The sequence below is a fragment of the Salarias fasciatus genome (genome assembly GCF_902148845.1).
Source record: "Salarias fasciatus chromosome 7 unlocalized genomic scaffold, fSalaFa1.1 super_scaffold_4, whole genome shotgun sequence".
NCBI classification, from domain to species: Eukaryota; Metazoa; Chordata; class Actinopteri; order Blenniiformes; family Blenniidae; genus Salarias; species Salarias fasciatus.
In genome coordinates, this window is record NW_021941229.1 from 21,972,725 (window position 1) to 21,986,850 (window position 14,126).

The 14,126-nt window shown below is 42.0% G+C and overlaps 1 protein-coding gene across 7 annotated transcripts in view; it reads right to left on the bottom strand.

Moving 5' to 3' along the window:
* Positions 1-10,402: 10,402 nt before the first annotated feature.
* The window catches only part of dab2ipb (DAB2 interacting protein b), a 175,623-nt gene continuing 171,899 nt past the window's right edge, over positions 10,403-14,126 (bottom strand). For all 7 annotated transcript variants that reach the window (XM_030085470.1, XM_030085471.1, XM_030085469.1 and 4 more), the window contains one exon: positions 10,403-14,096. In XM_030085470.1, the coding sequence (XP_029941330.1) occupies positions 13,929-14,096 (168 nt within the window). In that variant the 3' untranslated portion in view covers positions 10,403-13,928. The remainder of the gene's footprint in view (positions 14,097-14,126) is intronic.

The window sequence follows — 14,126 nt, forward strand, 5'->3', positions numbered from 1 at the left end:
TGGGGGGAGGGGGGGGTTGCAGTGAAGGGGGAATACGATATGAGGAGGTTTGGTTCGGGCAGACAGAGTTTTTCTTTTCATGCACTTATTGATTCGCGCGGGCAGCTATTTGCTTCCCCTCCGAAAAAACACCCAAGAAAACATGAACTCTCCTTTCAGGGAAAACATGAGACGCTCTAATTCACATCAAAACAAAGAGGATATAAGGGAGTCTCCTCTGTGTATTTTATCCTTGAATTTGCACAGCAACTCCTTAATTGATAATATTTGCACAGAATCGGTTGTGGCTGCGACTTTACGTGCGTGTGGTTTGTGTACGTGCGAGCAGATGTTCGGTGCTGTATTTATTTCCTGTGCGGCTCGGCGATGAAAGCCTGTTGATCCTCAGCTTCACGAGCTGGTCAGTGAGAAGTGAAAAGTATTTAAAAGGAGGGAGAGCAAAAAGAAAAAACAAAAAGGCAGCGTTGCTTCTTCTCTCGGTGCAGCTTCGGAGACGACGTTACGACTTTGTTGCCACACGGCGGCCTCTTCATTACAGCAGTGATTGCATGGCACAGAAAAATCACAAATTAGATCGCACTGTTTCTTGAATGAGATTTGAGCTTCTTTTAGTGGTGAGAACTCCTGGCAGTTATGGACACACACAAAAGATCAACTGTTTTTAGAGTTTCTTGTTGAAACCTTCATGTGAAGATTAGAAACTTAAAGTGATGGAACTACTTGAAATGTGGGCAGCTGTGGTCAAACAACCCATGGACTTAAAGTTTCTGCTACTTACTCTAGGATTAACTTATTTACTGCAGGTGTGGATATGAGTACGTGACGTAGATGTACGAGGTTGTGAACTCACAGGTGATACAAAAAAACTGTATTGATAACCTGCAAAAAAAAAAAATTAAAACCCATTTTGCTCTTTGAGCTGCAGACCTGTGTCCTCTTCCACTCTCTCTTTAATATTCAAACGGCGATGGCTACTTGTACGAGCGCGGTGAGCGAAAACATCACCGTGAATCCTCCAGTGCAGCTCGCGTGCGCGCTATTATTGTCTCACATCGGAGTGATTTCCCCCATGAGCTAATTAAAGGGCACCATTTGTCACATATAATGGCGGCACTGCTGGCACTCGGCGCTGTTTACATCTCCGTCTGCAACGAGGCTGATGGATGCATTTGAAACGGCCCTCTTTTTTTTTTTCCTAGCATGTTTTAAGACCTTAGATATGTTTCACAGCACAACCATCTGCCAGTGTTTGCACGACCTTCTGTTGCAGAGGCTGCCACTGCCAGTTGAAGCTGCCGCTCTGCACTCTCCACTGCTGCCGCTGCAGGTTTTCTGGGTTCCCCTCGACCCGGCAACAGAGCTAGCTGTCTCCAATCGAAAATACGTTTTGTCACTAATCAGTCTGAGGAAACACATTCTTCTCTTCAGTTCACCATTCCTACTCTGGGTTATTTCTTAACTAGCAGCTCACTGATGAATGACATCTCAAAAATTAAAACCCATCCCATCACTCTCGGCGATCATGCACCAGTTTCATTTACTCTTGGAAATAAGAACAATAAACCACCAACTACAAACCGGAGATTTAGTACGCCATTACTTAAAGATCCCGAGTTCTTCAGCTTTCTTAAGAGAATGGTCTATATATTTCGAAAATAATTTGCCAGACACCTCAGCATGTGTTCTTAAGGAAGCAGAGAACGCAGCGATGAGGGGGAAAAGTAATTTCCTTCTCCTCGCATAAGAAAATGAAAGAAGCTTCAAGAACTTTATAGTTGGAACTCAGAATTAAATGGCTGGAGGAGGCTTATCTTGTCTTCCCACAAGAGCACGTGCCGAAGGATATAAGGAAAAGTTCATTTGAACTGAATGAAATTATAGAATAAAAAATAAACACAATTCTTGATGCAGTGACTCCATTTAGAGAACTTTGATCCTGGTCAATAACAATATAGAACATAAGATTTTTTTATTCTTTATGCGGATGATGTTTCACTTTTCCTGCAGGACTCCCAAACCTCTATCTCCCAGATAATCACACTTAACTAGATAATCACGCTAGACTTGCCCAACTTCAGTCATTACTTCCCAGCCAGCAAGTAACAGTATATCTCCAAATGGCTTAGACTTAACAATCTAGATCAGGGGTGTTCAACCTGTGGCTCTGTAGCCATATGTGGCTCTTCAGTCCCTCTGTAGTGGCTCTATGAAGCTTTAAAGGAATACTTCACCCAAACAACGATTTGGCCTCATTTTCTCCTCACCCTCTTGCTGAGCAACACTCTGGAGCACTGTTTTGATGTCTCAAATGCAGCCGGAGATCCGGGGGGATTTTCGTTGTCAACAAACTTCCATATAACAGGGACCGATAGAGCCCGAAAGAAAAAGGTCCATGAAGTCCACAAAACGTGCCTATTTTCCTTCATACTGCTCGTCCGCTGTAATCCAAGTGTCCTGAGCGGGTAACGTCCATAATTAATTCGAAACGAGGTCATTTAGTACATTTTTCGAGCGTAAACAGTGCTATATCGTACTTCCGCAGTGCACGTCTGCGCGCGCACCCTGAACTATGGAAGCCGCGGCAGACCAAGCCAGACGCTTGCGCGTTTTAAAGCTCTGGAGGGTTCTAAAAGTTCTCTAAAAGTAGAACAGGAGGCAGAGCTTTCAGCTATCAGGCTCCTACCATGTGGAACCAGCTCCCAGTTTCTGTTCGGGAGGCTGACACAGTCTCTGCTTTCAAGGCTCGGGCTTGACAGTTCGGGCTGGTTCAGGCCTTCCTGGACCATTTTCTTAGTCACGTCGCTGTAGGTTGGGAGCACTTCAGGCCAGAACAAACCACCTGCAGGCCTGATTTTGGCCCACGGACTGCATGTTTAATACCCCTGTGAGACCCATTCAGTGAATTTGGCGGACTGAACACACTTTGTTTCATGCCAAGCACCCACTTCAGTCTGAATTACATTTATAGTCATTATAAAAGTTTAAAGTGTTGTTTCAAGCACATTTTATTATTTAAACCAACTCATACATTTAGATTAGTCCTTCCATCTTCTGCGCCACTTCATCCAAATGGAAGAAAGCCACTCACATCCATTTAAGAATTAACAGTGAAGCCAAACCGAGATTCAAACCATACATTTGTCCTGTCAGTGCTAAGCACTGTACAGCTATGTATGAAAATCGTGCTCATTTAAAGCTATAGTGCGTAACTTTAAATGTCTGTGAATGTCCGTTTTAGCCAAGCCACTACTAGCGGATATGATGACAAAATGCAGATTAAGCCGATCGGCTCCTCTAACATCTCGTGGGATTTTTCAATATATATAATTCTTGCTTTGCTTGTCGACCGGCGACATTCCCGCGCTGGCGAGCAGGAAATTACGCATTTTACATCACAACAGGACGCGGTGGACGCGTGGAGGGTCTCATAGCAACAGGCAGCGCTCAGGCAGAATGAGGAAGTGGCATGGCAGATAAGCCAAAGAAACGGCCGAGAAAGAGTCCTGAAGTGGATCCTACCACCAAAAAAAAGCCTGGACGGTCGGCAGAAGGATTTCCGTCGAAGAAGGAAAGTAACCGATGGAGAAGGCAAAGGAGGATTTGTATTGGCGTGGCTTTTCCTCGGTGGAGAGCGTTGAAAGCAGAAATTGGGCTGAGGGCAGACACAGATGTTGCCTTGCTGCTGTTGGATAAGTAAGTGACTTGGTTTATAATTATAGCTGTTCTTATTCACATAGAATAAAAACCGTTTCCAACGGTGATTTGCGCTGTGGAAACGCGAATCACCGTGGCAGCGGTTGGGGGGGGGGACACCGGGGACACCGGGGACACCTGGGACACCTGGGCGTATGTCATGTGGAAGCGCCGGCTTTATTGTTGTAAGAATGCAGAATTCCGCTAGAGGGCGACCAAAGTTACGCACTATAGCTTTAACCAAATAACCAAATAAAAACTGCGGTGACTCCCAGTTACTGTCATTGATTAGCGTGTTGTGATACTCCAAAATAATGCGAAAAAAATTACAATTTTTTTTTTTCAATTTTCACTCATCTTACTACAGCTTTACCTCCAAAATAAAGTGACAATAATCAAAAAACCCCCCCCCCAAATTTTTCTTTTTGCAATTTTCACTTATCAATGGTCTTACTATAGCCTTACCTCCAAAATGTAGTGATTTTTTTTTTTTTTTAAAGTTTCAATTTTCACTCGTTGATGGTCTAACGATAAATTTACCTCCAAAATAAAGTGACAATAATCAAAAAAATCTAAAATTTTTTTTTGCAATTTTCACTCATCAATGGTCTTACTGTAGCCTTACGTCCGAAATAAAGTGAAAATCCTGTCCTCAGCGCTTCGTTTCTTCGTTTTTCTTTACATGCACTACGACAAGTTATGGCACACTCAACGGTAAGTAAACCCCCAAAACATTCTTCTCCGCCATTCTGCAACGATGCTCCATCCTTCTACGGGCGCACTGAACCAGGGTCAGTGCACACTATTGACATGTACGCGCAGGGGCCAGGTCGAACGGCGAAGGGATTTGATTGGTTTAAAAAAGGTGTCCCGGCAAGACTATTGGTTGCTGTTTTACCCGTTTTACTCCTGCTGTAGATTGCGGATATTTTCCAAACTACTTTAAAAACACGCTATGAATTGTTTCCCATCGGGTCATAACGATCATTTTAACCAGTATTTTTAAAAAAATGGAGCTCATGCAGATCGCCAACCCTAGCTTTAAGTGAAAAAAAACCCCCTTTTTTTTAATTTTCACTCATCAATGGCCTTACCTCCGAAATAAATTGAAAATGATTTAAAAAAATCAAATATTTTTTCAATTTTCACACATCCTTGGTCTTACCTCCAAAATTAAGTGAAAATTATCAAAAATATATAATATTGTTTTTTTTTCAATTTTCACTCATCGTTGGTCTTACAATAGCCTTACCTCCAAAATAAAGTGACAATAATCAAAAAATCTTTTTTTTTTTTTTTGCAATTTTCACTCATCAATGGTCTGAGTGTAGCCTTACGTCCAAAATAAAGTGAAAATTATCTAAAAATAAAATGTTTTTAAAATTTTCACTCATCGATGGTCTTACTATAGCCTTACCTCCAAAATGAAGTGAAAAATATATTTAAAAAAAACATTTTTTCAATTATCACACATTGGTGGTCTTACTATAGCCTTACCTCCGAAATAAAGTGAAAAATATCAAACAATCCAAAAAAATTTTTTTTTCAATTTTCACTCATCGTTGGTCTTACGATAGCCTTACCTCCAAAATAAAGTGAAAAATATATATAAATAAAAAAAATTTCAATTATCACACATCGGTGGTGTTACAATTACCTCCGAAATAAAGTGCAAAAAATCATACATTTTTTTTTTCAATTTTCAGTTATTGATGGTCTTACTATAGTATACCTCCAAAATAAAGTGAAAAATATCAAACAATCAAATAGTTTTTTTTCAGCTTTCACTCATTGATGGTCGTACTATATAGCCTTACCTCCAACATCAAGTGAAGAAAAAAAATTTGGTTTCAATTTTCACACATCGTTGGTCTTACCTCCAAAGTAAAGTGAAAATTGTCAAAAAAAAAAAAATTCAATTAATACGCATCAGTGGTCTTACCTCCAAAATAAAGTGAAAAAAAATTATATATTTTTTTTCAATTTTCACTCATCCATGGCCTTACCTCCAACATCAAGTGAAATTTATCAAAAAATCCCAAAAATGTTTTTTTCAATTCTCAGTCATCGATGGTTTTACAAAAGGTAAAGGTGCTTTACTTGTCATTATACGCTGAATGTACAACGGAATACGTCCACTGCATTTAATCCATCCTTCGATTCCGCTGAAGCATTCCGTTAGGAGCAGTGGGCAGCTGCCGAGAGCGCCTGGAAACCCATCTCCAGATGTAGAGCCAGGCTTATTGGTCAGAATCACCTGACTGGAGGATTGACCTATTGTGCATGTTATCGGTTGATGGGGGAAACCGGAGATCCCTGACAAAACCCATCCAGACAAGAGGAGGAACATGTAAACTCCACACAGAAAGGCCCACAAGGTCCAGGGATTGAACCTGGGACAGTGTTGCTGTGAGGCGAGATCGTTAACCACTCATCCACTGTGCTATAGCCAGGACTGGCCCGTGCGTCTCAGGTGCCCTAAATGAGCCCGAGATGAGCGCCCCGTGGGTTTCTGAGCGTGTGGTTGTGGCCCTAAACAACCGCATAGAGTGTTTATGCCAGCGGCCGGCCCTGGCTATAGCCATATCCCTCAAATAAAGTGAATTTTTTTTTTTTTTTAATTTTCACTCATCAATGGTCTTACCTTAGCCTTACCTCCAAATAAAGTGAAAAAAAAAAAATCAAAAAAAATTTTTTTTTTTTCAATTTTCACTCTGATGGTCTTACTATAGCCTTACCTTTAAAATAAAGTGAAAATTAAAAAAACAATTTTTTTTTAATTTTCACTAGTTGATGGTCTTTTATAAATTTACCTCCAAAATAAAATGACAATAATCAAAAAATCCCTAATTTTTTTTTTTTTTTTTGCATTTCACTAATTAATGGCCTTACCTCTGAAATAAAGTGAAAAATATCAAAAAATCTAATAATGTTTATTCAATTTTCACTCATCAACAGTCTTACCACCAAAATAAAGTGCAAAAATATTTAAAATTGTTTTTTTCAATTTTCACTCATCAATGGTCTTATTATAGCCGTACCTCCAAAATAAAGAGAAAAAAATAAAAAAAAAATTTTCAATTTTCACTCACTGATGGTCTTACCTCCAAAATAAAGTGAAAAAAAAATCCAAAAATATTTTTTTCAATTTTCACACACCGATGGTCTTAAAGTGAAAAATTAAAAAATTTTGTTTTTCAAATTTCACTTGCCGATTGTCTTACGATAGCTTTACCTCCAAAATGAAGTGAAAATGATCAAAAAACAAATATTGTTTGTTTAATTTTCACTCATCGTTGGTCTTACCATAGCCTTACCTCCGAAATAAAGTGAAAAAAGTAATTTCTTTTTTCTTTTCAATTTTCACTCATCGAGATGGCCTTACAAAAGTCGTCCTCTAATGCCCGGCAAATTCCCCGAAACCGGTCCAAAACTGCCCCAACTGTTACATCAACAAACGGCCATCTGCAGGGCTCTTCTGTGGCGTGTTTACACGAGATGCAGCTTATATGTTCTCTGGCAGCCACATTATCAACGACCACCATCACCAGGCAGATTTTTATTTTGTTTTCTTAGTATGATATTGGGGCTTTTGTTTTGATGTGTAATAAATAAAACTGATTAAAAGAACTCCCTGGACAGATTAACCTGTTCTAGGTCTCTGCACGGCGCCGCTCCCTGGTGAGAACTGGGATAGACTCCAAGCTCCACACAGCTCTACTCTGAATGGAGCGGGGATGGAGGATGAACGGAAGAGAAAGGGAAACTTTGGAGTTGCCTGAGACGTCCCCAGGGAGCTCTCCGCCGTTTGCTTCTTGTTCAGCTGGAATTGGCCGCAGCCGCTCTGCGATCCAGAGACGACGATGATGATATAGTGGACAGATGAATGGAGTCAGTCGCCCTACTTGCACATTTTCCCCCCAATTCTCACCATTTACGTCAATTACTGCAATTTCCCACAAAGATTACACAAAAACGCCAACGTAACATCGCAGTCAATTCCCCTTCTACAGCTTAGATGGTGAAAAAGACAAAAAACAACCTTCCAAATGTAGAAACCACCTTTATATTTTGATGCTATTTCATGAAATTTGGTTGATCGTGGCTCACAGATAATGAAAACTCAAGAATCAGCGTCTCGAAACATTTAATATTAAAAAGTCACGGTGCCACACTCTCATCAACCACTTAACTCAAAACACCTTCAAAGGATTCCTGAGCCTGGAAGACTGCTGACTGGACAGATGTTCAGAGGACAGTCATTGACACTCCCCACAAGGAGGGGAAGCCACAGGAGGTCACCGTGAAAGAAGCTGGTCGTTCTCAGAGTGCTGCATCCAAGCATATTCATAGAAAGTTGAGTGGAAGGAAAAAGTGTGGTAGGAATAAAAAAAAAAAAAAAAAAGAGGCACCAGTAGAAGAGATAACTCCAGCCTTGAGAGGATTGTCAAGAAAAATCCATTCAGGAGGTTGAGGGAGCTTCACAAGGAGTGGACTGAGGCTGGGGTCAGAACATCCAGAGTCACTCTGTGAGCAGACGAAACCGAGACACGGGCCGAATGGGGCATTCCTCGAGTCAAACCAGACAACTTCCCAGGCGTCTTACCTGGACTGCTGCTCGGTGCTCCCAGCTCGTCTTTTCAGATGAAAGTAAACTTTGCATTTCATTTGGAAATCGAGGCCTCAGAGCCTGGAGAGGTTCAGAATCCACGCTGCTTGAAGTCCAGTGTGAAGTGAGATGACTCAGGCTGTCATGTTATCTGCTGGAGTCGCTCCATTGTGTTTCCTGAAGTCCGCAGCATCCAGCACCCGCCAGGACATTTCAGAGCACATCGTGCTTCCCCCTGCTGATTCCCACAATCATATAAATTTCAAGAAATAAAGGCTTCAGATATTCATTTTCAATTTCTTATCAAATTATCCATGTAATTGATTGGCTGTGAAATCCTGGAGGGATCGAATATTCCAGTGTAAATGGAAATAATTAAACCTGTACTTGGTGTTTGTTCATTTTCATGCACTACTGCAGCTTTTATACTTCATAAACTAATTAATTTTCTCAGAATAATGATTGTAAAAAGCTCTTAAGAGGAGAAATGTCTCTAAAACATTCAGTTATGCATAAAATAGATTGAATTAGAGTATATGTGCACGGTTCCTGTTTACTTGGCGGGAGCACACAGCCCGTCTTTGATAGGTTTGACTTGCAGGAGCGACTCCACCCGCCGTGGCGTTCCCATGAGCCCGGTTCCCCGTCAATGTGTGCCTTTGCCGCAGGGAGCCTGTTCCACTTGGCCGAAGACGTGAGCGCGCCTCGCAGGGAGCAATTAACGACGCGGGGTCTTCCCTGTAAAATACACAAGACGAGCGCCGCCGCTTGCTAATGAGGCTTCTCCTGCTCAACAACAATCGCGTTTCAACAACATTTCGAAGGGTGTTTCTCCTGATCGTGAGCCGTTTACTCCTCAACATCGCGAAAGCCATTTTAGTCTTACTGTGGGGAATAACAATCAGGCACTATGTAGGTCAAGCTCGTCTCCTTCGCATGGCTCCATCATTCCCTCCACGCCGCCTTTGGACGTCGAGTCCGAGCATATGTTCTCTCTCGCCGTCCATCCGTCCGTCCGTCTCAGACAGCTTTAGTATTTCATGAACCCTGCTTCATTTACATTTCAGAGTAACCGAGGGGACAAAGAAACACGTGAGCGGGACTTTAAAATAGCTAAATAAAACTTTAATAGGTCTAGTTGCAAATGTACATAAATTGCACAGCCACAGTTTGTCAACACAAATTCCTCTGTACATTATTGTTTTTGTCACTGTCATCAAAGGAAGCAGAATCCAGCAAATACTTTATACTTTCAACATACTTACAAAAGTATTTTCTACAAGATAATAGAAAACATACAACATCTTTTACTTTATTTATAGATTTTTATAGGCTGATTCATCTTTTTTTTTTGTCGGAGTAGCTGAGTAGCATCGAGAGTGCACTCTGGAATTTTTGATTTTAAAAAAGTTAGACTGCCATGGGGGCAAAGAAAAAAAAAAAAATCCGAGTGCCTCTTTTACTTTAGTGTGTGCTAACGGGGAAAATATGTGATGGCTTTTACTTCAATTTTTTTGTGAAGTTTAAAGCAAGACTATGTGACTTGTTTGAATGCTAAAGCACTTTTCTAAGAGCTAATTTATTTCATCACCTCAACATTTTGCCAAAATAGGAAAGAAATTCAAATTCTTTATGAACAGAGAAACATGAAATCATGTTCATTCGCGGTACCAGTTTCGTCTCTACGCTGATGATTCCCACATTTACATCTTCTTTTGTCTGCAATCACATTTTTTTGACCTTTGACTTTGGTAACTTGTCTCTACTCATCTTCCACCTTGCAACTTTTCTAAGCTGCAAATCGAGCAACACAAAAACAAATTATTGCATTAAATTGAAGTCTAAACTTTACTTAGCACCGTGTTTTAGCATTTAGGTGGAATGCTCAGCTATTAAAACAAATTAACACTGATGGAATGGAGATACCAGATGGAACAATGATGGGTTTAGAGTTCCAAAATAGAAAAAGTGTTGCCTTCAGCTGAGCTACTGTATTAGCAGTTGTGAAGAAAATTTGACAGCAACACTGGCCAACATTTGTTGTTTAAATTAAAAGTTTAATTCTGTTGGCAACAAAACCTTTGAATGTTTTATTGCTCATTTGTAAGATGAACCAAGTCAGAAGTGACGTAGTCTTGCTTTTTTTTTTGATGTGGATGTGCAGTTTGAGGACACTCGGAGGGACGTGACGATCACAGAAGTAACGCTCGTGTATTTTTTACAGTGATTTTTCTTACTGTTCAAACAGGTAAAAGAAACGTCTTAAGCTGATCAGATAGAAATCTTTTCATATCAAAAAAATGTCTTTTCTGGGGTTTGAACTTTGCCACAGTTTTTAACACCTTGAAAGAGGTGCTGTGCTGCATCAACAAACAAAATGAATTTTTTTTTTTTTTAAAAAAAAAGCTAATCAAAAACACCGACCACTGAACGTAAAAGTGCATAGAGCTAGACCGATGAGAAATACAGGGTTGTGCTTGTGAATCTCATCCAGACTGGACTCAGCTCGGCCTGAAAGCCTGTGAGGCGGACATCCCAAGAGTCCAACTCCTACTTAGCGTAATCAGTTTTTGGCTAGTGAGAATTACTTTCTAAATACAAAAAAAAAAAAAAAAACAAAACAAAACAAAAATAACAACAGAGAGAACACTGAAAGGTTAATTTAACTGTATAGTTCTACCCAATGAGGACAGATGACGGACTGCGCTATCTTGTATTTACAATATCCAGAATGATACAGCAGAGTTTGAGCACGAGATACATTTACAAAAAGCTCTGTTAACATCAGGTAAAAATAGTGTGAGCATTTTATTTACACTTTCCCAGACTGCCAGGCCCTCTCCACACACTCACTTATCATATATTCACGTTGCGCCTGCAGCAAGCCATTCGCCACCATCATCATCATCGTCTTCATCTTCACTGTCCAACCGGCAACCAAAGAAAACGAATGGAGACACCAACGCTACCATTGGCTCGAGAGCGAGGATGAAGCATGCGGAGCCTCACACCGATGGATATAGTTTGATGCATGTCAGAAAAATGAATACAAAAAATATAGAAAAGGGAGGGAAGGTGGGAGGGATCCGAGGGACCGAAGCCCACGTTAAGACCAACTGTGAGTCTTCACATTCAGAAGAAGAAGAAGGGATGAAGGCGGCAAGAGGTAAGACGAAGAAAGGAAGAAGAAAAAAAGAGAGAGAGCGGTGATGCCACAAGGAACAACAGAGTCACAGTTTGGATGCAGCATACTTCATTACCACGGACGAGTAAAGCGGTTAGAGAGGAAGTGTTGCACGCCGTCGTACAGGACGGCGCCCCGGTCCAGTGTTTCGTCTGAGCGAGCGATTCTGAACGCGTCTCTCAACAGCTCTTGTGCAACTGGAGACTGGATCCTGCAGGACCGAGGAGCCCGGCACAGATCGGCTGAGAGGGACCCGGATCGCCTGAGCAGTGAGGAGAACCTCCAGAACCCAGAACCTTCGGCGAGTGAAGGCCACGACAGGAAGAAGGGATCGGCGAGACCGTTTCCCCACGGAAAAGGACCAGGGACAGTTTTTACACTGAAACCTGCGCTTTTCCACTTTATGCCTTTTGTCAGAATTTTGACAATAATTCATTTTTACACTCAGCGTCCAGATGTTTTGTTTGGACAATTTTTCTAACTTCTTTGCAGAATTTATTGTCCACCCCAGAATTCGATATTTTCACCTCAGAATTAAAACATTTTCTTCAGTCTTTTAGATTACTGACGTTTTTTCTGACAATTATGACTTTTTCCTCAGATTGCTGACTTTTCTCCTGAGAACTGTGACTTGTTTTCTCTAGATCAGCTTTTTCCTCAGAGTCATGACTTTTCTTTCTCAGATTACTGATTTTTTTTCCTCATGATTACTTGTCATCCTAGATTCCTGACTTTCTTCGTCAAAATTGACTTTCTTTTACTGACTTTTTTTTTCCAGAAATGACTTTCTTACTCTAATCACTAATTTTTTTTCCTCAGAATTAAGACTTTTTTTTCTCAGACTACTGACTTATTTGTGCCTCAGTTTTTTTTAGAACTTTGACAGCTTTGCAGAGTTTTGAATTGTGTTTTTTCTATAAACTAAGCTTTTTGGGTTTTTTTTTGTGAAGGTTTGAGACGACGTGAAGACGGAGCGAAGCGACGGTCCTGATCACTGCTCAGCGCGGCGTCTCCTCCTCCGGGGCTCGAAAGCTCGCTACACACTACAGTCTTTCATCGTCAGAGAAGAAAAATAAAACTAGATCTCCTAAATAAAGGGCTGCTTTTATATTTGACATTATCAAATATAGGTATATGTGTATATACTCTATAGAAGAACAAAAAAACTGCATACATCTATATTAAATTTTAATATAGTATCACATAGAATTCATTTATCTTAGCGTTTATAATACATTTAAGAGTTTATTTTTGTCTTCTTTACAAATCCACAGTATAAGTTGTGCCTTTCTTTTTTTCTTTTTTGCAGAAACGGGGGAGCTGCGGGGTCAAGTCGAGGTGTGTTCCTTATTTAAGGCGTTTCATGTACCAATAGCTTCTCACAAAGTGCACTACGTAAAGTGGCAAACGCCGCAAGAACAGAGAAATCCTCCTTCGCTCGCAGCTCGAACGACACACGTCACCGTCCCGGCGCTGTGCTGTGATTGGTCAGAGAGATGAAGTGGTTAGCGTGATGAATTCTGCACTTAGACTTTCTTTTGTTCGGTATTTAAAGTCCTGAGCAGAGATAACTTTTTTATTTTTCTCGCCACATCCAGAAAAGGTATGAATCTCTCTGTTTTTGCAGGGCGTTAATCCACCTGAAGGATCGGATGGGGCTGGTGGGGGGTAGGGAGGGACGGGGGACAGCGTGATGCTCAGGAACACACCCGGGGGTAAGAAGGAGGGGAATAAAGATTGTTTTGGACGAAAAAAATATCAGTTTTGTTTCTGTTAAAACTCTTTAGCTCCTATTTGGTTCTTCAAAATAAAGCACGAGGAGGAAAAGGGAGCCGCTCAGGGCCAGTAAAGTGAGAATCCTCACGGATTTCGGGGCGAGGAGGAAGGAAAGAGGAGGAGAGGGATTGAGAGGGCGACCGGTGGTCGTCACTGTGTGTGGTTATATAGTGGTTTGTCCCAGGCGTGGGCAGAAGGGAGGGGTGGGTGGGTGGGTGGGGGGGGTTGGGGGTGTCAAGTCGCCCCCGATCAAAGTGTTTGACAGCTCGGAGTTTCATATGTACAGGCTTCGCCCCGCCTCCTGCGGCTGCCACCCCTCGTGAATGAAGGCCATCTGGTGATCCTGTTCTCTTGGTTTCCTGTCCGTCACGTTGCACATTCCCTTTTCTGTCCGGCTGCTTCCCCCTTCCCCCCCCTCCCCCCCTCCCCCAGAGCCATGTCCTCGCTCCCATACCGGCTCCACAGTGTGGACATGCATTCCCAGAAGTCCACGCTCTCTCGCGCAGTCCTGCAGTCTTTCTGTCGGGCATGCATCCACGCATGCACGTAGACGTCCTCTCTCTGTGGAACCGTACACACACACATACACTCGCTCGCGCGCGCACACACACACACACACACACACACACACACAAGCAGGCTGGAGGCAGACTCCGCTCCGTCCGTCTAACAGTTGCTGCTGTTCCTGAACTCTCCGTTCTCTGTGATCTGCAGCTTGGTGGGGTTGGTGGGCGAGATGCCGTTGCGCGTCTGCATGCTGTAGCGCTCCTTCAGCTGGGTGAGGGCGCTCATCAGGCGGGCGTTGGCGGCGTCCAGCGACGCGATGCGCTTCTCCTGCAGACAGAGGGAGACAAAATGAGACTG